This window comes from Scyliorhinus torazame, chromosome 28 (assembly GCF_047496885.1).
Source record: "Scyliorhinus torazame isolate Kashiwa2021f chromosome 28, sScyTor2.1, whole genome shotgun sequence".
In the NCBI taxonomy this organism is placed as follows: domain Eukaryota; kingdom Metazoa; phylum Chordata; class Chondrichthyes; order Carcharhiniformes; family Scyliorhinidae; genus Scyliorhinus; species Scyliorhinus torazame.
In genome coordinates, this window is record NC_092734.1 from 41,085,555 (window position 1) to 41,108,333 (window position 22,779).

Genomic DNA, 22,779 nt, shown 5'->3' on the forward strand with positions numbered 1-22,779 from the left:
AGAGGGCAAGACTTCAATAAAGAGCACAGAGAGAGAGAGAGGGCGAGACTTCAGTAAAGAGCGCGGAGAGAGAGAGGGTGAGACTTCAGTATAGAGCACGGAGAGAGAGCGGGCGAGACTTCAATAAAGAGCGCGGAGAGAGAGAAGGTGAGACTTCAGTAAAGAGCGCGGAGAGAGAGAGGGCGAGACTTCAGTAAAGAGCGCGGAGAGAGAGAGCGAGACTTCAGAAAAAGCGCGGAGAGAGAGAGAGAGAGAGCGAGACTTCAGTAAAGAGCGCGGAGAAAGAGAGGGCGAGACTTCAGTAAAGAGCACGGAGAGAGAGGGCGAGACTTCAGTAAAGAGCGCGGAGAGAGAGAGCGAGACTTCAGAAAAAGCGCGGAGAGAGAGAGAGAGAGAGAGCGAGACTTCAGTAAAGAGCGCGGAGAGAGAGAGGGCGAGACTTCAATAACGAGCGCAGAGAGAGAGAGAGAGAGAGAGACTACAGTAAAGTGCACGGAGAGAGAGAGGGTGAGACTTCAGTAAAGAGCGCGGAGAGCGAGAGGGCGAGACTTCAGTAAAGAGCACGGAGAGAGAGAGGGTGAGACTTCAGTAAAGAGCGCGGAGAGAGAGAGCGAGACTTCAGTAAAGAGCACCGAGAGAGAGAGGGCGAGACTTCAGTAAAGAGCGCGGAGAGAGAGCGGGCGAGACTTCAGTAAAGAGCGCGGAGAGCGAGAGGGCGAGACTTCAGTAAAGAGCGCGGAGAGAGAGAGAGGGCGAGACTTCAGTAAAGAGCACCGAGAGAGAGAGGGCGAGACTTCAGTAAAGAGCGCGGAGAGAGAGAGGGCGAGACTTCAGTAAAGAGCACGGAGAGAGAGGGCGAGACTTCAGTAAAGAGCGCGGAGAGAGAGAGCGAGACTTCAGAAAAGAGCGCGGAGAGAGAGAGAGAGAGCGAGACTTCAGTAAAGAGCGCGGAGAGAGAGAGGGCGAGACTTCAGTAAAGAGCGCGGAGGGAGAGAGAGGGCGAGACTTCAGTAAAGAGCGCGGAGAGCGAGAGGGCGAGACTTCAGTAAAGAGCGCGGAGAAAGAGAGGGCGAGACTTCAGTAAAGAGCGCGGAGAGAGAGAGGGCGAGACTTCAGTAAAGAGCGGAGAGAGAGAGGGCGAGACTTCAGTAAAGAGCGCAGAGAGAGAGAGAGAGCGAGACTTCAGTAAAGAGCGCAGAGAGAGAGAGGGCGAGACTTCAGTAAAGAGCGCGGAGAAAGAGAGGGCGAGACTTCAGTAAAGAGCGCGGAGAGAGAGAGGGCGAGACTTCAGTAAAGAGCGGGGAGAGAGAGAGAGAGAGAGACTTCAGTAAAGAGCACCGAGAGAGAGAGAGGGCGAGACTTCAGTAAAGAGCGGGGAGAGAGAGAGAGAGAGAGACTTCAGTAAAGAGCACCGAGAGAGAGAGAGGGCGAGACTTCAGTAAACAGCACGGAGAGAGAGAGGGCGAGACTTCAGTGAACAGCGCGGAGAGAGAGGGGGCGAGACCGCGGAGAGAGAGAGGGCGAGACTTCAATAAAGAGCGCGGAGTGAGAGACGGTAAGACTTCAGTAAAGAGCGCGGAGAGAGAGAGGGCGAGACTTCAGTAAAGAGCACGGAGAGAGAGAGGGCGAGACTTCAGTAAAGAGCGCAGAGAGAGGGTGAGACTTCAGTAAAGAGCGCGGAGAAAGAGAGGGCAAGACTTCAGTAAAGAGCATGGAGAGAGAGAGGGTGAGACTTCAGTAAAGTGCGCGGGGAGAGAGAGGGCGAGACTTCAGTAAAGAGCGCGGAGAGAGAGAGGGCGAGGCTTCAGTAAAGAGCACGGAGAGAGAGTGGGCGAGACTTCAGTAAAGAGCGCGGAGAGAGAGCGGGCGAGACTTCAGTAAAGAGCGCGGAGAGAGAGGGCGAGACTTCAGTAAACAGCGCGGAGAGAGGGCGAGTCTTCAGTAAAGAGCGCGGAGAGAGAGAGAGCGAGACTTCAGTAAAGAGGACGGAGAGAGAGAGAGTGAGACTTCAGTAAAGTGGGGTTCAGTTACAAGTGGAGTACCACAGTTCAGTTACAAGTGGAGTACCACAAGGATCTGTTCTGGGGCCGTTGCTGTTTGTCATTTTTATCAATGACCTAGAGGAAGGCGCAGAAGGGTGGGTGAGTAAATTTGCAGACGATACTAAAGTCGGTTGTGTTGTCGATAGTGTGGAAGGATGTAGCAGGTTACAGAGGGATATAGATAAGCTGCAGAGCTGGGCTGAGAGGTGGAAAATGGAGTTTAATGTAGAGAAGTGTGAGGTGATTCACTTTGGAAGGAATAACAGGAATGCGGAATATTTGGCTAATGGTAAAGTTCTTGGAAGTGTGGATGAGCAGAGGGATCTAGGTGTCCATGTACATAGATCCCTGAAAGTTGCCACCCAGGTTGATAGGGTTGTGAAGAAGGCCTATGGAGTGTTGGCCTTTATTGGTAGAGGGATTGAGTTCCGGAGTCAGGAGGTCATGTTGCAGCTGTACAGAACTCTGGTACGGCCGCATTTGGAGTATTGCGTACAGTTCTGGTCACCGCATTATAGGAAGGACGTGGAGGCTTTGGAGCAGGTGCAGAGGAGATTTACCAAGATGTTGCCTGGTATGGAGGGAAAATCTTATGAGGAAAGGCTGATGGACTTGAGGTTGTTTTCGTTGGAGAGAAGAAGGTTAAGAGGAGACTTAATAGAGGCATACAAAATGATCAGGGGGTTAGATAGGGTGGACAGCGAGAGCCTTCCCCCGCGGATGGAAATGGCTGGCACGAGGGGACATAGCTTTAAACTGAGGGGTAATAGATATAGGACAGAGGTCAGAGGTAGGTTCTTTACGCAGAGTAGTGAGGCCGTGGAATGCCTACCTGCTACAGTAGTGAACTCGCCAACATTGAGGGCATTTAAAAGTTTATTGGATAAACATATGGATGATAATGGCATAGTGTAGGTTAGATGGCTTTTGTTTCGGTGCAACATCTTGGGCCGAAGGGCCTGTACTGCGCTGTATCGTTCTATGTTCTAAAGTCTGAGTGCTGAATTTGGTGCATTTGAGTGCTGTAGTAAGAGTTTGGTGACCGAGGGAGTATAAGGCTTCATTTTTATCTAAAGTTTAGTCTTTCTTTTATTTAGTTAATTAACTTAAAAGTTGCTGTTTGGTTTAGAAGAAGGTGAATTTTCAATCAGCTTTAAACAAAGCTTCTACTTGTAGGCACTTGCAGCTGGAGCTGGTTAATTAGTTAATTGGATTAGGTCAGTTTTCAGAGACTAGATTCACAGTATAAAAGTGATCCCCTACAGTGCAGACTTTGTTTGCACTGAGTGCTGAATTTGGTGCATTTGAGTGCGATAGTGAGAGTTTGGTGACTGAGGGAGTGCTGAATTTGGTGCATTTGAGTGCTAAGTGAGAGTTTGGTGACTGAGGGAGTGCTGAATTTGGTGCATTTGAGTGCTATAGTGAGAGTTTGGTGACTGAGGGAGTGCTGAATTTGGTGCATTTGAGTGCTATAGTGAGAGTTTGGTGACTGAGGGAGTGCTGAATTTGGTGCATTTGAGTGCTATAGTGAGAGTTTGGTGACTGAGGGAGTGCTGAATTTGGTGCATTTGAGTGCTATAGTGAGAGTTTGGTGACTGAGGGAGTGCTGAATTTGGTGCATTTGAGTGCTATAGTGAGAGTTTGGTGACTAAGGGAGTTAGGTGAGGAGGGAGTAAGGAGCTCCTTTCATTTTGTTTCCTACATTTCCGCAAAGAGTGAGAAGAGAGCCAGGAGTTTACAGAGAGTGCAGCTGACTGGGAGCAGAGTCGGAGGGCGGAGATCCAGTTGGTCCACAGGGCAGCTATATTCTGTAAGGTAAGAGGGGATGGAGGCTAGGCCAGTTGCATGCTCCTCCTGTAGGATGTGGGTGGTGAGGGATACCACCGGTGTCCCCACTGACTATACCTGCGGGAAGTGCACCCAACTCCAGCTCCTCAAAGACCGTGTTAGGGAACTGGAGCTGGATGAACTTCGGATCATCCGGGAGGCAGAGTGGGTGAGAGAGAAGAGTTACAGACAGGTAACAACACCCAAGGTACAGGACAAGAGTAGCTGGGTTACAGTCAGGGGAAAGAAAACAGGCAGACAGTGCAGGGATCCCTCGTGGCCGTTCCCCTTCAAAACAAGTAGACCGTTTTGGATGCTGTTGGGGGGGATGACCTACCGGGGGAAGGCCCTAGTGGCCAGGTCTCTGGCACTGAGTCTGGCTCTGGGGCTCAGAAGGGAAGGGGGGAGAATAGAAAAGCAATAGTAATAGGAGATTCAATGGTTAGGGGAATAGAGAGGAGATTCTGTGGTCGCGAGCAAGACTCCCGGAAGGTATGTTGCCTCCCGGGTGCCAGGGCCAGGGATGTCTCGGATCGTGTCTTCAGGATCCTTAAGGGGGAGGGGGAGCAGCCAGAAGTCCTGGTGCACATTGGTACCAACGACATAGGTAGGAAAAGGGGTGTGGAGGTAATAAACAAGTTTAGGGAGTTAGGCTGGAAGTTGAAAGCCAGGACAGACAGAGTTGTCATCTCTGGTTTGTTGCCGGTGCCACGTGATAGCGAGGCCAGGAATAGGGAGAGAGTGCAGCTGAACACGTGGCTGCAGGAATGGTGTAGGAGGGAGGGCTTCAGGTATTTGGATAATTGGAGCACATTCTGGGGAAGGTGGGACCTGTACAAGCAGGACGGGTTGCATCTGAACCAGAGGGGCACCAATATCCTGGGAAGGAGATTTTCTAGTACTCTTCGGGAGGGTTTAAACTAATTTGGCAGGGGAATGGGAACCGGATTTGTAGTCCAGCAGCTAAGGTAGCCGATATTCAGGACGCCAAAGCGTGTAATGAGGCAGTGGGGAAGGGAACACTGACAAAGGAGAGTACTTGCAGGCACGGAGATGGGTTGAAGTGTGTATACTTCAACGCAAGAAGCATCAGGAATAAGGTGGGTGAACGTAAGGCATGGATCGGTACTTGGGACTACAATGTGGTGGCCATCACGGAAACTTGGACAGAAGAGGGGCAGAAATGGTTGTTGGAGGTCCCTGGTTATAGATGTTTCAATAAGATTAGGGAGGGTGGTAAAAGAGGTGGGGGCGTGGCATTGTTAATTAGAGATAGTGTAACAGCTGCAGAAAGGCAGTTCGAGGAGTATCAGCCTATTGAGGTAGTATGGGTTGAAGTCAGAAATAGGAAAGGAGCAGTTACCTTGTTGGGAGTTTTCTATAGGCCCCCCAATAGTAGCTGAGATGTGGAGGAACAGATTGGGAAACAGATTTTGGAAAGGTGCAGAAGTCACAGGGTAGTAGTCATGGGTGACTTTAACTTCCCAAATATTGAGTGGAAACTCTTTAGATCAAATAGTTTGGATGGGGTGGTGTTTGTGCAGTGTGTCCAGGAAGCTTTTCTAACACAGTATGTAGATTGTCCGACCAGAGGAGGGGCAATATTGGATTTAGTACTTGGTAATGAACCAGGGCAAGTGATAGATTTGTTAGTGGGGGATCATTTTGGAGATGGTGACCACAATTCTGTGACTTTCACTTTAGTAATGGAGAGGGATAGGTGCGTGCAACAGGGCAAGGTTTACAATTGGGGGAAGGGTAAATACGATGTTGTCAGACAAGAATTGAAGTGCATAAGTTGGGAACATAGGCTGTCAGGGAAGGACACAAGTGAAATGTGGAACTTGTTCAAGGAACAGGTACTACGTGTCCTTGATATGTATGTCCCTGTCAGGCAGGGAAGAGATGGTCGAGTGAGGGAACCATGGTTGACTAGAGAGGTTGAATGTCTTGTTAAGAGGAAAAAGGAGACGTATGTAAGGCTGAGGAAACAAGGTTCAGACAGGGCGATGAAGGGATACAAGATAGCCAGGAGGGAACTGAAGAAAGGGATTAGGAGAGCTAAGAGAGGGCATGAACAATCTTTGGTGGGTAGGATCAAGGAAAACCCCAAGGCCTTTTACACATGTGAGAAATATGAGAATGACTAGAGCGAGGGTAGGTCCGATCAAGGACAGTAGCAGGAGATTGTGTATTAGAACATAGAAAATACAGTACAGAACAGGCCATTCGGCCCACGATGTTGTGCCGAACCTTTGTCCTAGATTAATCATAGATTATCATTGAATTTACAGTGCAGAAGGAGGCCATTCAGCCCATTGAGTCTGCACCGGCTCTTGGAAAGAGCACCCTACCCAAACTCAACACATCCAACCAACACTAAGGGACAATGTTGGACACTAAGGGCAATTTAGCATGGCCAATCCACCTAACCTGCACATCTTTGGACTGTGGAAGGAAACCGAAGCACCCGGAGGAAACCCACGCAGACACGGGGAGGACGTGCAGACTCCGCACAGACAGTGACCCTGTCGGAGAGAGAGAGGGCGAGAGTTCAGTAAAGAGCGCAGAGAGAGAGGGGGCGAGACTTCTGTAAAGAGGGCGGCAAGAGAGAGGGCGAGACTTCAGTAAAGAGCGCGGAGAGAGAGAGGGCGAGACTTCAGTAAAGAGCGCGGAGAGAGAGAGGGCGAGACATCAGTAAAGAGCGCGGAGAGAGAGAGGGCGAGACTTCAGTAAAGAGCACGGAGAGAGAGAGGGCGAGACTTCAGTAAAGAGCGCGGAGAGAGAGGGCGAGACTTCAGTAAACAGCGCGGAGAGAGGGCGAGACTTCAGTAAAGAGCGCGGAGAGAGAGAGGGCGAGACTTCAGTAAAGAGCGCAGAGAGAGGGCGAGACTTCAGTAAAGAGCGCGGAGAGAGGGCGAGACTTCAGTAAAGAGCGAGGAGAGAGAGAGGGCGAGACTTCAGTAACAGTAAAGAGCACGGAGAGAGAGAGGGTGAGACTTCAGTAAAGAGCGCGGAGAGAGGGCGAGACTTCAGTAAAGAGCGAGGAGAGAGAGAGGGCGAGACTTCAGTAAAGAGCACGGAGAGAGAGAGGGTGAAACTTCAGTAAAGAGCGCAGAGAGAGAGAGAGGGCGAGACCTCAGTAAAGAGGGCGGAGAGGGGGAGACTTCAGTAAAGAGCGCGGAGAGAGAGAGGGTGAGACTTCAGTTAAGAGCGCAGAGAGAGAGAGAGGGCGAGACCTCAGTAAAGAGGGCGGAGAGGGAGAGGGGGAGACTTCAGTAAAGAGCACGGAGAGAGAGAGGGTGAGACTTCAGTAAGGAGCGCGGAGAGAGAGAGGGCAAGACTTCAGTAAAGAGCACGGAGAGAGAGAGGGCGTGACTTCAGGAAAGAGCGAGGAGAGAGAGAGGGCGTGACTTCAGGAAAGAGCGCGGAGAGAGAGAGGGCGAGACTTCAGTAAAGTCTGAGTGCTGAATTTGGTGCATTTGAGTGCTATAGTGAGAGTTTGGTGACTGAGGGAGTGCTGAATTTGGTGCGAGAGAGAGAGAGAGGGTGAGACTTCAGTAAACAGCGCTGAGAGAGAGAGAGGGCGAGACTTCAGTAAAGAGCACGGAGAGAGACAGAGTTAGGGTTAGGGGCACCGCAATCGGGTAAGGGACAGGGTTAGGGGTTCAGGGTTAAGGGTTAGGGTTTAGGGTTAGGGACACCGCTATCGGGTAAAACAGCTGTTGGTCGGTTGCAAAATTGAAAACAAAACTCTAAAGTGACGCCACACGAGACTGTGACCTGATTGGCTGAAAGGCAGACTGGGCTCAATTTGTATATCTGGAGTGACTGATTTAAATACTAGTTTTGATTTGACTTCGATTACCATTTTTAACTTGATTTGAATTACTATTTTAATTTGAGTTAAATAACTATTTTGGGTTGATTTAAATTACTATTTTTAAGTTGATTTAAATAACTTTTTAAATTTCAATTAAATAACTATTTTTAATTTGTTGTCAGATCAAGAGGGATAAATACACAATCTTTTAAAAAGAAATCTAATTAAATAGGATACGGGGATTGGATTTAATCTGACACGAAAACATCTTTCGAAAGTTTAATTTCAAAGATTTAATTCAAAGGAAGGAATAATTCATGGCAGTACAGCTCCAAGGTGTGGTCTGCTCCTCTTGCTCCATGTGGCAGGCTGGGGACAGTTCCGGTCCCCAGGGTCACCATGTGTGCAGGAAGTGTCTCCAGTTACAGCTCCTGGAAGCTTGAGTTGGGGACACTGTGGAGCATCCACGAGTCGGAGAGTATCGTGGATAGCACGTATAGAGAGGTGGTCACACCGCAGGCTCAGACTCCACAGGCAGGAAGGGAATGGGTGACCACTAGACTGAGCAAGAGGCAGGTAGTGACGAATGTGATATAAAATAGTTACTTTAGAGATATTAGTTAATGTAATGTAGAGGTAGGCCAGTTTAATTCTGGTGAGTTCACAGACAAAGGATTTCAGACCGCATGGAAAAGCAGGAAGAGGTGTGTCCACCAAAGCAGGAGAAAAGGATGCTGGGTAATAGGGGCCAGAGGAAGGGATTGGAAGTGAGCCAATCAGAATAGATCAACAGGTCAGGAGGGATATAGGATGACCTATGGGCATCGTGTATGTGAAACTTGATGCCATTTGAATGTATCAGTACAGATTCCTTTGTTCCATATCCTCACTTGATTCCAGAAGTCCATGGAGCAGAATGTGCTTCGTGCTCCTGAGAATTGAGGAACGCTTGCAAGCTAAATAAAATAACTAATGCTGTACCTGCAAATCCATCTTGACTTTTATTGAGGCCAGACTGACGGGTAAAGAAACCTGGGATTCCACAGTAGTGCAGGAATGTCCTGTGGCCATTCCCCTGAAAAATAGATATACCGCTTTGGATACTGTTGAGGGGAATGGCCTCTCGGGAAAACAGCAACAGCCACACCCGTGGCACCACGGTTGGTTCTGATGCAGAGGGGAGGGGTGATAAGTGTGACAGTGCAATAGTTAAAGAGAATTCAATTGAATCGGCGCAGGCTTGGAGGGCCGAAGGATCTGTTCCTGTGCTGTAATTTTTCTTTGTTCTTTGTAAGGGGAATAGACAGGCGTTTCTGTGGCCGCAAACGAGACTCCAGAATGGTATGTTGCCTCCCTGGTGCTAGGGTCAAGGATGTCTCGGAGCGGGTACAGAACATTCTGGAGGGGGAGAGTGAACAGCCAGTGGTCATGGTACACATCGGTACAAATGACATAGGTAAAAAAAGGATGAGGTCCTAAAGGCAGAATACAGGGAGCTAGGAAGGAAGTTAAGAAATCGGACCTCGAAGGCAGTGATCTCAGGATTACTACCGGTGCCACGTGCTAGTCAGAGTAGAAATGACAGGATATATCGGATGAATACGTGGCTGAAGAGATGGTGTCATGGGGAGGGTTTCAGATTCCTGGGGCATTGGGACTGGTTCTGGGGGAGGTGGGACCTGTGCAAACTGGACGGGTCACACCTGGACAGCACTGGGACTGATGTCCGAGGGGGGCTATTTGCTAGAGCGGTTGGGGAGGGTTTAAACTAAAATGCCAGGGGGATGGGAACCTACGCAAGGAGTCAGAGAAAGAGGGAGCAAGGACAAAAATAAAAGGTAGAAAAGTGAATAGGAAAAGTGATAGGTGGAGAAACCAGGGACAAAATTCAAACAGGGCCGGAGAGAAAAATATTGGGAGCAAGACCAGCACTGTGAAAAAGACAAACTTAAAGGCTCTGTGCCTTAATGCACGGAGCATTCGCAATAACGTGGATGAACTAATCGCGCAGGTAGATATAAATGGGTCTGATATAATTGGGATGATGGAGGCATTGCTGCAGGGTGAACAGGGATGGGAACTGAATGTTCCAGGGTTCTCAATATTTAGGAAGGACAGGCAAAAAGGAAAAGGTGGTGGCGTGACACTGCTGGTTAAAGAGGAAATTAATACAACAGTGAGAAAGGATATTCGCTCTGACAATGTGCAGTCTGTATGGGTAGAGTTGAGAAATACCAAGGGGCACAAAACATTAGTGGGTGTCATATGTAGACCCCCAAACTGCAGTGGTGAGGTTGGGAATAGCATTAAACATGTAATTAGAGATGCATGTAATAAGGGAATATCGGTGATCATGGGTGATTTTAATCTGCACCTAGATTGGGCAAATCAAATTATCCACAATGCCGTATAGGGAGAATTCCTGGAGTGTCGGGATGGTTTTCTTGACCAATATGTGGAGGAAACAACGAGAGGGCAGGCCATCTTAGACTGGGTACTGTGGAATGAGAAGGGAATCATTGCCAATCTGGCTGTACGAGACCCCTTGGGGATGAGCGACCATAACATGGTGGAATTTTCTATCAAGGTGGAGAATGAAGTAGTTGATTCGGAGACTAGGGTGCTGAATCTTAATAAAGGAAACTATGAAGATATGAGACATGAGTTGGCCTTGATAGATTGGGGAGGGTTACTTAAAGGGATGACAGTGGATAGACAATGGCAAACATTCAAGAAACGCATGGGGGAACTGCAGCAACTGTTCATTCCTGTCTGACACAAAGGCAAAATGGGTAAGAAGGCCAATCCATGGCTTACAAAGGAAATTAGAAATAATATCCGATCCAAGGAAGAAGCATACAGATTGGCCAAGAAAAATAATAGGTCTGAGGATTGGGAGCAGTTTAGAATTCAGCAAAGAAATGAAATGAAATGAAAATCGCTTATTGTCACAAGTAGCTTCAAATGAAGTTACTGTGAAAAGAAGGACGAAGGGATTGATTAAGAAGGGAAAATACAGTACGAAAGGAAGCTTGCAGGGAACATAAAGACTGACACTAAGAGTTTCTGCAGATATGTGAAGAGAAAGAGATTGGTAACGAGAAATGTAGGCCCACTGCAGACAGAAACAGGGGAATGCATAATAAGGGACAAAGAAATGGCTGAGCAATTAAATACATACTTTGGTTCTGTCTTCACAAATGAGGACACAAATCAGATCCCAGAAATGTTGGAGAATGAAAGGTTTAGTGAGAGGGAAGAACTGAAGAAGATCAATATTAGTAGAGAAATGGTGCTGGGAAAACTGATGGGATTGAAGGCGGATAAATCCCCAGGGCCTGAGAATCTGCATCCCAGAGAGCTTAAGGAGGTGGCTCTGGAAACAGTGGACACATTGGTGGTCATCTTCCGGGATTCTATAGACTCTGGAACAGTCCCTGCAGATTGGAGGGTAGCTCACGTCACTCCAATATTCAAAAAGGGAGGTAGAGAGAAAACAGGGAATTATAGACCAGTAAGCCTAACATTGGTACTGGGGAAAATTCTTGAATCCATTATAAAGGACTTCATAGTGGAACATTTAGAAAGCAGTGGCAGGATCAGTCAGAGTCAGCGTGGATTTATGAAGGGGAAATCATGCTTGACAAATCTGTTGGAATTCTTTGAAGAGGTAACCAGTGCAGTCGACAAGGGGGAGCCAGTCGATGTGGTATATTTGGACTTTCAGAAGCCGTTTGACAAAGTCCCGCATGAGAGATTATTGTACAAAATTAAAGCACATGGGACTGGGGGAAATGTATTGAAGTGGATAGAAACTGGTTGGCAGACAGGAAACAAAGAGTAGGGATTAACGGGTCCTTTTCAAATTGGCAGGCAGTAACCAGTGGGGTACCACAGGGATCGGTGCTGGGACCCCAGCTATTCACAATATATATTAATGATTTGGATGAGGGAACAAAATGTAATATCTCAAAGTTTGCAGATGATACCAAATTAGGTGGGAGGGTGAATTGTGATGAGGATGCAGGGATCCTGCAGCAAGATCTGGACAGGTTGGGCGAGTGGGCAAACCGATGGCAGATGCAGTATAATTTGGACAAGTGAGGTTATTCACTTTGGAAGCAAAAACAGGAAGGCAGATTACTACCTGAATGGTTGTAAATTGGGAGAGGGGAGTGTGCAGCGGGACCTGGGTGTCCTTGTGCACCAGTCGCTGAAGGTAAGCATGCGGGTGCAGCAGGCGGTAAAGAAGGCTAATGGTATGTTGGCCTTGATTGCGAGAGGTTTCGAGTATAGAAGCAGGGATGTGTTGCTGCAATTATACAGGGCCTTGGTGAGGCCACACCTGGAGTATTGTGGGCAGTTTTGGTCTCCTTCTCTGAGGAAGGATGTTCTTGCTCTCGAGGGAGTGCAGCGAAGGTTTACCAGACTGATTCCAGGGATGGTGGACTGTCATATGAGGAGAGATTGACTAGGTTGGGATTGTTCTCGCTGGAGTTCAGAAGAATGAGGGGGGATCTCATAGAGACTTATAAAATTCTAACAGGACTAGACAGGGTAGATGCAGGAAGATGTTCCCAATGATGGGTGTGTCCAGAACCAGGAGTCACAGTCTGAGGATTCAGGGTAAATTCTTATTTCTCTTCTGTTGAGTCGGAAACATTAGGGACCTTCAAGCAGCTATTGGATAGGTACATGGATTACGGTAAAATGATATAGTGTAGATTTATTTATTCTTAAGGGTAGCACGGTAGCATTGTGGATAGCACAATTGCTTCACAGCGCCAGGGTCCCAGGTTCGATTCCCGGCTTGGGTCACTGTCTGTGCGGAGTCTGCACGTCCTCCCCGTGTCTGCGTGGGTTTCCTCCGGGTGCTCCGGTTTCCTCCCACAGTCCAAAGATGTGCAGGTTAGGTGGATTGGCCATGATAAATTGTCCTTAGTGTCCAAAATTGCCCTTAGTGTTGGGTGGAGGTGTTGACTTTGGGTAGGGTGCTCCTTCCAAGAGCCGGTGCAGATTAATCTAGGACAAAGATTCGACACAACATCGTGGGCCGAAGGGCCTGTTCTGTGCTGTATTTTCTATGTTCTATGTTCTCCCTTAATAAGTATCTTTTTTAACCTGAGGCAAATATGTCCTTGTCCACTAAATCGGAAAGTTTTGTTTTAACCACCTGTTGCAAACCACCCAGGCCTCTTCAACACCCAGGAAACTCTTGGCCACTGAAAGAGCCAATTCACAAGTCGTTCTCTATTTAAACTGACAAGAGGTTGGTTATTAAGGTGTCAGATCTTTTTAAGATTTGTGAGGGTAAGGTTTACTCGTGTGTACAAGGGGGAGTAGGTAAGGAGGTTAAGATCTTAAAGGATACAGGAGCAAGTTAATCTTTAATGGTGAGAGATCAGGAGATATGTAGTTCAGAAGAAGAATTGCCTGAAAAGGTGGTAATATGTGGGATTACTGGTGAATTTAGTAGGGTTCCATTATGCAATGTAAGGTTAAAGAGTGGTGAAAAGTGGTGAAGTGGTGGTAGGGGTATTAGAGAATTTATCTTTTTAAGACATACACCTTATCCTGGGTGATGATATAGCGCAGGAAGCATTTCCTGGGGTGTTTCCAGATCATGTGGTAACAAGGTCACAAAGATTGGAGGGAGAGTAATCAAGGGGCAAAGATAGTGAGGCTGAAGTTCAGTTATAAGAAACAATATTTAACCAAATAGTTCATGAGGAACAAGAGCAGGTGGAGGATGAAGCTGATATCTTTAGATCAGGAAAATTGGTAGACTAACAACATAAGGATTCAGAGATAAAGCAGTTGTATCAGAAAGCATATACAAAAATAGAATCTGAGTGTATACCAGTGTTATAGCATTAGAAAGAATGCATTAATGAGGAAGTGCAGACCTTTGCATAGAATCGTAGAATCCCTACAGAGCAGAAGGAAGTCATTCGGCCCATCGAGTTTGCACAACGCTCTGAAAGAACACTCCACCCAAACCCACTCCCCCACCCTATCCCAATAACCCCTTAACCTAACCTGCACATCTTTGGACACTAAGGGGCAATTTAACATGGCCAATCCACCTAACCTGCTCATCTTGGGACTGTGGGAGGAAACCGGAGCACCCGGAGGAAACCCACGCAGACATGAGGAGAACAAGCAGACTCCACACAGTCACCCAAGGCTGGAATCGAACCCGGGTCCCTGGCGCTGTGAGGCAGCAGTGCTAACCACTGTGCCACCGTGCCTCATATTCAGGCAGATGAGAAATCAGCAGCAGTTTATCAAGTTGTATTACCGGTGGATTATAGAAAGGAGATTTTGTGGGTTACATGAGGGGCCAGATTCTCCACAGCCTCGCGCCGAAATCGTATTTGGCGTGGGGGCGGAGAATTAACTTTTACCCCCGAATGGGGCCTGGCGCCGCTCCCGCGATTCTCCAGTCCAAGGAGAATCGTTTGCCCGTGAATCGCGAAGTGCAGCTGGGGGGCTATTGCCCGAGGCCCTCCCAGCGATACTCTGGTCCCAAGTGGCCGAGTTCCTGACGCCGTCGTTCTATCCACGTCTGGCAGGTCGTGACACACGCGCTCCACGGCCGCCCTTGTGGGGGGCGGGAGGATCAAACACCGGGGGGGGGGGGGGGGGGGGCCTTATGGGCGGCCGGGGCAGCAATCAGGCGGGTCAGATGAAGCGACGCGGGGAAGATTGGCGGGACCTTGTTTCTCGGTCCTGGTCTGTGGTCCGTGTCCGCCATGGCGTTAAGCACAGCCGCTAAAGGACGCGCGCATGCGTGGACTCGGAATCCGTATGCGCAGCGAAAGCGGAGTGAATCACTCTGGGTCCCTGCTAGCCCCCTGCAGGTGAGTCAATTGCTCTATTTTTTTTCAGGAAAGGCTGGATTATCCAGAGGATTGGGATAAAGGAATTCCATTTGTACTGTTTGTAATTAGGGACGCACCTAATGAACTGCTTTGGTCATGAGATGAGGACCACTTAAATTGATTGCGGGGAAATTGGTGAGTCAGCATTCTGAGACTACTTTGTTGGACAGTGTGTGTCAAACATTAGGGGGAGACTAATTAGGCTGGTGAGTTGGCTGGAAAGCATTTACAATTGTCACAGCATGTGATTTAAAAAAAGAGGTGGCTAAGAAATTAAAAACTCGTAGCTTTGTTAGTGGGGACAAAGTATTAGTATTATTACCAGTGGTAGGTGGATCTAGTGGGCCTTATCCAATCAAAAGGAAATTGATTGAGGTGATTTATTTGTTAAGAACACTAGACAGAAGGATGGCTCACAGAGTGTGTCATCTTAATATGCTCAAAAGATGGTTTGATAGGGAAGGAAAGGAGGGTGTGTTAGTCATTATAACTCAGGGAGAAGAGATAAGTCCAGATGATTCTGAATTTGACAGTCCCCAAATTAGATTGCACAATGAGGAAGTGATAGGAAATTTGGATAAATTACTAAGTTACCTGCCGAAGGAAAATTAGAGTGACCTGAAAGAGTTATCACAGTCACATAGAGCTACATGTGGGAACAAATTAGGAAGTACAAAGGTGAGTATACACAAGGGGGCGGCACGGTGACACAGTGGTTAGCACTCACAGTGCCAGGGATCCGGGTTCAATTCCGGCCTTGGGTCACTGTCTGTGCGGAGTTTGCACTTTCTCCCCAGTGTCTGCGTGGGTTTCCTCCGGGTGCTCCGGTTTCCTCCCACAGTCCAAAGATGTGCAGGTTAGGTGGATTGGCCATGATAAATTGCTCCTTAGTGTCCAAAAATAAAGATGTGTAGGTTAGGTTAAGGGGTTATTGGGATAGGGCGAGGAAGTGAGCTTGGGTAGGGTGCAGACTCAATGAGCCGAATAGCCTCCTTCTGCACTGCAGAGATTCTATGATGTAAATGTAGGAAATTCTGCCCCAATTAAGCGACACCCATATAGGCTGAATCCACTTTGGTTGGCACAGGTTCACAAGAAAATTGAAAGCATGCTTAAGAATATCATTGAAGTGAGTTGCTGTAATTGGAGCTCACATACTGTGATGGTATCAAACCCAGATGAAACACAACGATTGTGTGTGGATTATAGGAAAATCAATGCCGTTACGAAGTCAGATTCGTATCCTATCCCTAGTCTGGCAACTTTGAATCTGTCTATATATGTGTTTCTGGAACATACCTCTTCATTCACCGGAGGAAGGAGCAGCGCTCCGAAAGCTAGTGACATCGAAACAAACCTGTTGGACTTTAACCTGGTGTTGTAAGACTTCTTACTGTGCTCACCCCAGTCCAACGCCGGCATCTCCACATTATCCCTAGTTCAGAAGACTGTTTTGAAAAGCAAGTTATATCTGCAAAATTGACTTACTTAAAGGATACTGGCAAGTGCCTTTATCGGAAAGGGTGAAGGAAGTTTCAGCTTTTATAATGCCAAATGGTCAGTATCAGTTTAAAGTTATGCCGTTTGGAATGAATAATGCGGCAGCAACATTCCAAAGACTAACCAACAAGGTCATTTCCGGACTAAACAATTGTGCTGTGCACATAGACGATCTGATGGTGGTTCAGTCAAATATGGAAGGAGTGTTTGAAATATTTAAAGGAATTGTTCCATCGACCTCAGGAGGCTGGCCAGGTGGTAAACTTGATTTGCGAAAGCCCAAGTCACATTCTTAGGCCATACTGTTGGACATGGTCAAGTGGTCCCACGGAACGTGAAACAAGGCTATTGGGGAGTTCCCAATATCACCGAGGAGAGAAACCCGGAGATTTCTGGGCATGAGTGGTTTCTGCAGAAGATTCGAGCCAAATTTCAGCTGTGTGGTTGCCCCACTGACTGAACTTATAAATAAGCTCAGGAAATTTCATTGGACGTCAGTATGTCAGGAGGCATTTAACAATCTGAAAACTGTTGACCCCTGCACAAGCTTAGGCGACACCAAATTATGACAAGCAATTTAAGGTGGCCATTGATGTGAGCAATGTGGGAAGTGGTGCTGTAATGGTACAAGAAGATGGAGAAATTTGCATGCATAAATATTACGAGACATGCATCATACAGTGCGATAGTGTTTAGTAATGAATAGTGTTTAAAGTTGAAGATGTTGGAAAATGAAGCCAGCTTTTCATATTGCTGGGGTTTTTAAAGGGTGATGATATTGATATACATTATATTTCATATTTGTGCAGTAATGTTATTAAAAAGCCTGGTTTAAAATACATATATGCCAGCGTTGGACTGGGGTGAGCTCAGTAAGAAGTCTCACAACACCAGGTTAAAGTCCAACAGGTTTGTTTCAAATCACTAGCCTTCAGAGCTCTGCTCCTTCCTCAGGTCACCTGAGGAGCAGCACGGTAGCACAAGTGGCTTCACAGTGCCAGGGTTTCAGGTTCAATTCCCCACTGGGTCACTGTCTGTGCGGAGTCTGCACGTTCTCCCCGTGTCTGCGTGGGTTTCCTCCGGGTGCTCCGGTTTCCTCCCACAGTCCAAAGATGTGCAGGTTAGGTGGATTGGCCATGCTAAATTGTCCCTAGTGTCCAAAAAGGTTTGGCGGGAGTATTGAGTTACGGGGATAGGGTGGGAGTGAGGGCTTAAGTGGATCGGTGCAGACTAGATGGGCCGAATGGCATGCTTCTGCACTGTATGTTCTATGTTCTGTCAGCAAGACACCTGTTTTGTCAACTTTATTTATAAGTGGCATTTGAACTGTATTGGGTTGCTTAATTGGAATTAGTGGCAGGTATAGATAGTAAGCTCAAGGTTTTCCTTTTATTTAAGATCAGTTTAACTGTTAACAGTAATGCTATTTGTGTGGTGTTAATGTGGTTAATTCTGTGTTTAAATTAAAGGTTTTTTAACATAAAAAAATACCTATTGGTCAGGGTTAGGTGGATGAAGTATCGTTTCCTCTCAGTTTTACAAATTTAAAATTGCTTGGGGTTCTTGTCCGGTATCCAAACAAAAGTAGGAGTCTAACAGGTGCACCACCATTACAGGACACCCGCACCACCATTACAGGACACCCGCACCACCATTACAGGACACCCGCACCACCATTACAGGACACCCGCACCACCATTACAGGACACCCGCACCACCATTACAGGACACCCGCACCACCATTACAGGACACCCGCACCACCATTACAGGACACCCGCACCACCATTACAGGACACCCGCACCACCATTACAGGACACCCGCGCCATCATTACAGGACACCCGCGCCACCATTACAGGACACCTGCACCATCATCACTGGACACACACATCACCATTACACTGCACTCACACCATCATTACAGGACAGCATTGCAGACATCAACTGCATTACTGCGCAATTGTGCCATTACAGGACATCTGGATCCATCACAGGGCATCCACAATTGGGTATTCACATTACAGGGCACTCACACTAACACAGGGTGTCGTATTGACACAGAATATCCGCACTATTACACCATAACCTGCAATAAAATTCAGATTCAAAAATATTGCTCTAACATGGTGACTAGGTTATTGCAAACCGAAGTTACTTTTGAAGAATTGTGTGTTTTGAAATACCTGTGGTCCAGTTCCACCATCTTTGATCTGACAGGTGTACAGGCACTTGTGGTTGGGATTCTTCATACTGGCATAAACCCGGGTGCTGCAAAACCCCACTGGATAGATCGCACTCTCATCACTGAAACCCAAGCGATCCGCAATTATCTAATAGCCAAAAGAATGAAGCTCAATGTAAGATTCCAAATTGCAGCTTGAGAGAGACAAGTGCACAGCACAGGAACGGGCTCTCTGATTGGCCAGCTGACCGTTAATGACCTGTGCTACGGAGTTAGCCAGTAGAAGATGACCGCTGTTCCTATTCCATCACCCGAGCAGTCACTATTGCCGCATTGCGCATTTCTTCAGCTGTGAAGTGTGTGAACTACTTCAAACTGGATTCAACATCCGATGCTCGATTCCCCAGCGCGGGTCGATCTCCTCCCCGGCAATCCCTGTGCACACACTAACTTCCAGTTCCACAGGTACCGTTAGTCCCAAGGGCGAGCGAGAAAGCTATCATCAGGTTCTGAGGGTTGGGAGGAGGGGGGATGCGGGGAGGTGGGAAGGGTGGATGCGGGGAGGTGGGAGGGGGGGGGATGCGGGGAGGTGGGAATGAGCTGTGGTTCAGTGGGTAACACATTTGCCTCCCAATCAGAGGTGGGTTCAAATCACTCGCCAGAGGCTTGGGCACAAAATGCATTATTGTCGGGGTGCCGCGCGGTTGGGGTGCTGTAAAGCTCCCTCGACACTGTCCCCATCAAACACTCCCAGGACAGGTACAGCACGGGGTTAGATACAGAGTAAAGCTCCCTCAACACTGTCCCCATCAAACACTCCCAGGACAGGTACAGCACAGGGTTAGATACAGAGTAAAGCTCCCTCTACACTGTCCCCATCAAACACTCCCAGACAGGTACAGCACGGGGTTAGATACAGAGTAAAGCTCCCTCTACACTGTCCCCATCAAAAACTCCCAGGACAGGTACTGCACGGGGTTAGATACAGAGTAAAACTCCCTCTACACTGTCCCCATCAAACACTCCCAGGACAGGTACAGCACGTGGTTAGATACAGAGTAAATCTCCCTCTACACTGTCCCCATCAAACACTCCCAGGTCAGGTACAGCACGGGGTTAGATACAGAGTAAAGCTCCCTCTACACTGTCCCCATCAAACACTCCCAGGACAGGTACAGCACGTGGTTAGATACAGAGTAAATCTCCCTCTACACTGCCCCCATCAAACACTCCCAGGACAGGTACAGCACGGGGTTAGATACAGAGTAAAGCTCCCTCAACACTGTCCCCATCAAACACTCCCAGGACAGGTACAGCACGGGGTTAGATACAGAGTAAAGCTCCCTCTACACTGTCCCCATCAAACACTCCCAGACAGGTACAGCACGGGGTTAGATACAGAGTAAAGCTCCCTCTACACTGTCCCCATCAAAAACTCCCAGGATAGGTACTGCACGGGGTTAGATACAGAGTAAAACTCCCTCTACACTGTCCCCATCAAACACTCCCAGGACAGGTACAGCACGTGGTTAGATACAGAGTATATCTCCCTCTACACTGTCCCCATCAAACACTCCCAGGACAGGTACAGCACGGGGTTAGATACAGAGTAAAGCTCCCTCTACACTGTCCCCATCAAACACTCCCAGGACAGGTACAGCACGGGGTTAGATACAGAGTAAAGCTCCCTCTACACTGTCCCCATCAAACACTCCCAGGTCAGGTACTGCACGGGGTTAGATACAGAGTAAAGCTCCCTCTACACTGTCCCCATCAAAAACTCCCAGGACAGGTACTGCACGGGGTTAGATACAGAGTAAAGCTCCCTCTACACTGTCCCCATCAAAAACTCCCAGGACAGGTACTGCACGGGGTTAGATACAGAGTAAAGCTCCCTCTACACTGTCCCCATCAAACACTCCCAGGACAGGTACAGCACGGGGTTAGATACAGAGTAAAGCTCCCTCTACACTGTCCCCATCAAACACTCCCAGGACAGGTACTGCACGGGGTTAGATACAGAGTAAAGCTCCCTCTACACTGTCCCCATCAAACACTCCCTGGACAGGTACTGCACGGGGTTAGATACAGAGTAAAGCTCCCTCTACACTGTCCCCATCAAACACTCCCTGGACAGGTACTGCACGGGGTTAGATACAGAGTAAAGCTCCCTCTACACTGTCCCCATCAAACTATCCCTGGACAGGTACTGCACGGGGTTAGATACAGAGTAAAGCTCCCTCTACACTGTCCCCATCAAACACTCCCTGGACAGGTACTGCACGGGGTTAGATAAAGAGTAAAGCTCCCTCTACACTGTCCCCATCAAACACTCCCAGGACAGGTGCAGCACGGGGTTAGATACAGAGTAAAGCTCCCTCTACACTGTCCCCATTAAACACTCCCAGGACAGGTACAGCACGGGATTAGATACAGAGTAAAGCTCCCTCTACACTGTCCCCATTAAACACTCCCAGGACAGGTACAGCACGGGGTTAGATACAGAGTAAAGCTCCCTCTACACTGTCCCCATCAAACACTCCCAGGACAGGTACAGCACGGGGTTAGATACAGAGTAAAGCTCCCTCTACACTGTCCCCATCAAACACTCCCAGGACAGGTACAGCCGGGGTTAGATACAGAGTAAAGCTCCCTCTACACTGTCCCCATCAAACACTCCCTGGACAGGTACAGCACGGGGTTAGATACAGAGTAAAGCTCCCTCTACACTGTCCCCATCAAACACTCGCAGGACAGGTACAGTACGGGGTTAGATACAGAGTAAAACTCCCTCTTCACTGTCCCCATCAAACACTCGCAGGACAGGTACAGCAGAGGGTCAGATACAGAGTAAAGCTCCCTCGACACTGTCCCCATCAAACACTCCCAGGACTGGTACAGCACGGGGTTAGATACAGAGTAAAGCTCCCTCTACACTATCCCCATCAAACACTCCCAGGACAGGTACAGCAGAGGGTCAGATACAGAGTAAAGCTCCCTCGACACTGTCCCCATCAAACACTCCCAGGACAGGTACAGCACGGGGTTAGATACAGAGTAAAGCTCCCTCGACACTGTCCCCATCAAACACTCCCAGGACAGATACAGCACGGGGTTAGATACAGAGTAAAGCTCCCTTTACACTATCCCCATCAAACACTCCCAGGACAGTCACAGCAGAGGGTCAGATACAGAGTAAAGCTCCCTCGACACTGTCCCCATCAAACACTCCCAGGACAGGTACAGCACGGGGTTAGATACAGAGTAAAGCTCCCTATACCCTGTCCCCATCAAACATTCCCAGGACAGGTACAGCACGGGGTTAGATACAGAGTAAAGCTCCCTCTACACTGTCCCCATCAAACACTCCCAGGACAGGTAAAGCACAGGGTTAGATACAGAGTAAAGCTCCCTCTACACTGTCCCCATCAAACACTCCCAGGACAGATACAGCACGGGGTTAGATACAGAGTAAAGCTCCCTCTACACTGTCCCCATCAAACACTCCCAGGGCAGGTACAGCACGGGGTTAGATACAGAGTAAAGCTCCCTCGAGACTGTCCCCATCAAACACTCCCAGGACAGGTACAGCACGGGGTTAAATACAGAGTAAAGCTCCCTCAAGACTGTCCCCATCAAACACTCCCAGGACAGGTACAGCACGGGGTTAGATACAGAGTAAAGCTCCCTCTACACTGTCCCCATCAAACACACCCAGGACAGGGACAGCACGGGGTTAGATACAGAGTAAAGCTCCCTCTACACTGTCCCCATCAAACACTCCCAGGACAGGTACAGCACAGGGTTAGATACAGAGTAAAGCTCCCTCTACACTGTCCCCATCAAACACTCCCAGACAGGTACAGCACGGGGTTAGATACAGAGTAAAGCTCCCTCTACACTGTCCCCATCAAAAACTCCCAGGACAGGTACTGCACGGGGTTAGATACAGAGTAAAACTCCCTCTACACTGTCCCCATCAAACACTCCCAGGACAGGTACAGCACGTGGTTAGATACAGAGTAAATCTCCCTCTACACTGTCCCCATCAAACACTCCCAGGTCAGGTACAGCACGGGGTTAGATACAGAGTAAAGCTCCCTCTACACTGTCCCCATCAAACACTCCCAGGACAGGTACAGCACGTGGTTAGATACAGAGTAAATCTCCCTCTACACTGCCCCCATCAAACACTCCCAGGACAGGTACAGCACGGGGTTAGATACAGAGTAAAGCTCCCTCTACACTGTCCCCATCAAACACTCCCAGGACAGGTACAGCACGGGGTTAGATACAGAGTAAAGCTCCCTCAACACTGTCCCCATCAAACACTCCCAGGACAGGTACAGCACGGGGTTAGATACAGAGTAAAGCTCCCTCTACACTGTCCCCATCAAACACTCCCAGACAGGTACAGCACGGGGTTAGATACAGAGTAAAGCTCCCTCTACACTGTCCCCATCAAAAACTCCCAGGATAGGTACTGCACGGGGTTAGATACAGAGTAAAACTCCCTCTACA

General features: G+C 48.3%; 1 protein-coding gene across 3 annotated transcripts in view; it reads right to left on the reverse strand.

The window, feature by feature from the left end:
* Positions 1-22,779, reverse strand: part of tbrg1 (transforming growth factor beta regulator 1) — a 181,901-nt gene that overhangs the window by 25,999 nt on the left and 133,123 nt on the right. For all 3 annotated transcript variants that reach the window (XM_072491874.1, XM_072491872.1, XM_072491873.1), the window contains one exon: positions 18,260-18,406. In XM_072491874.1, coding sequence (XP_072347975.1) covers positions 18,260-18,406 — 147 coding nt within the window. The remainder of the gene's footprint in view (positions 1-18,259; positions 18,407-22,779) is intronic.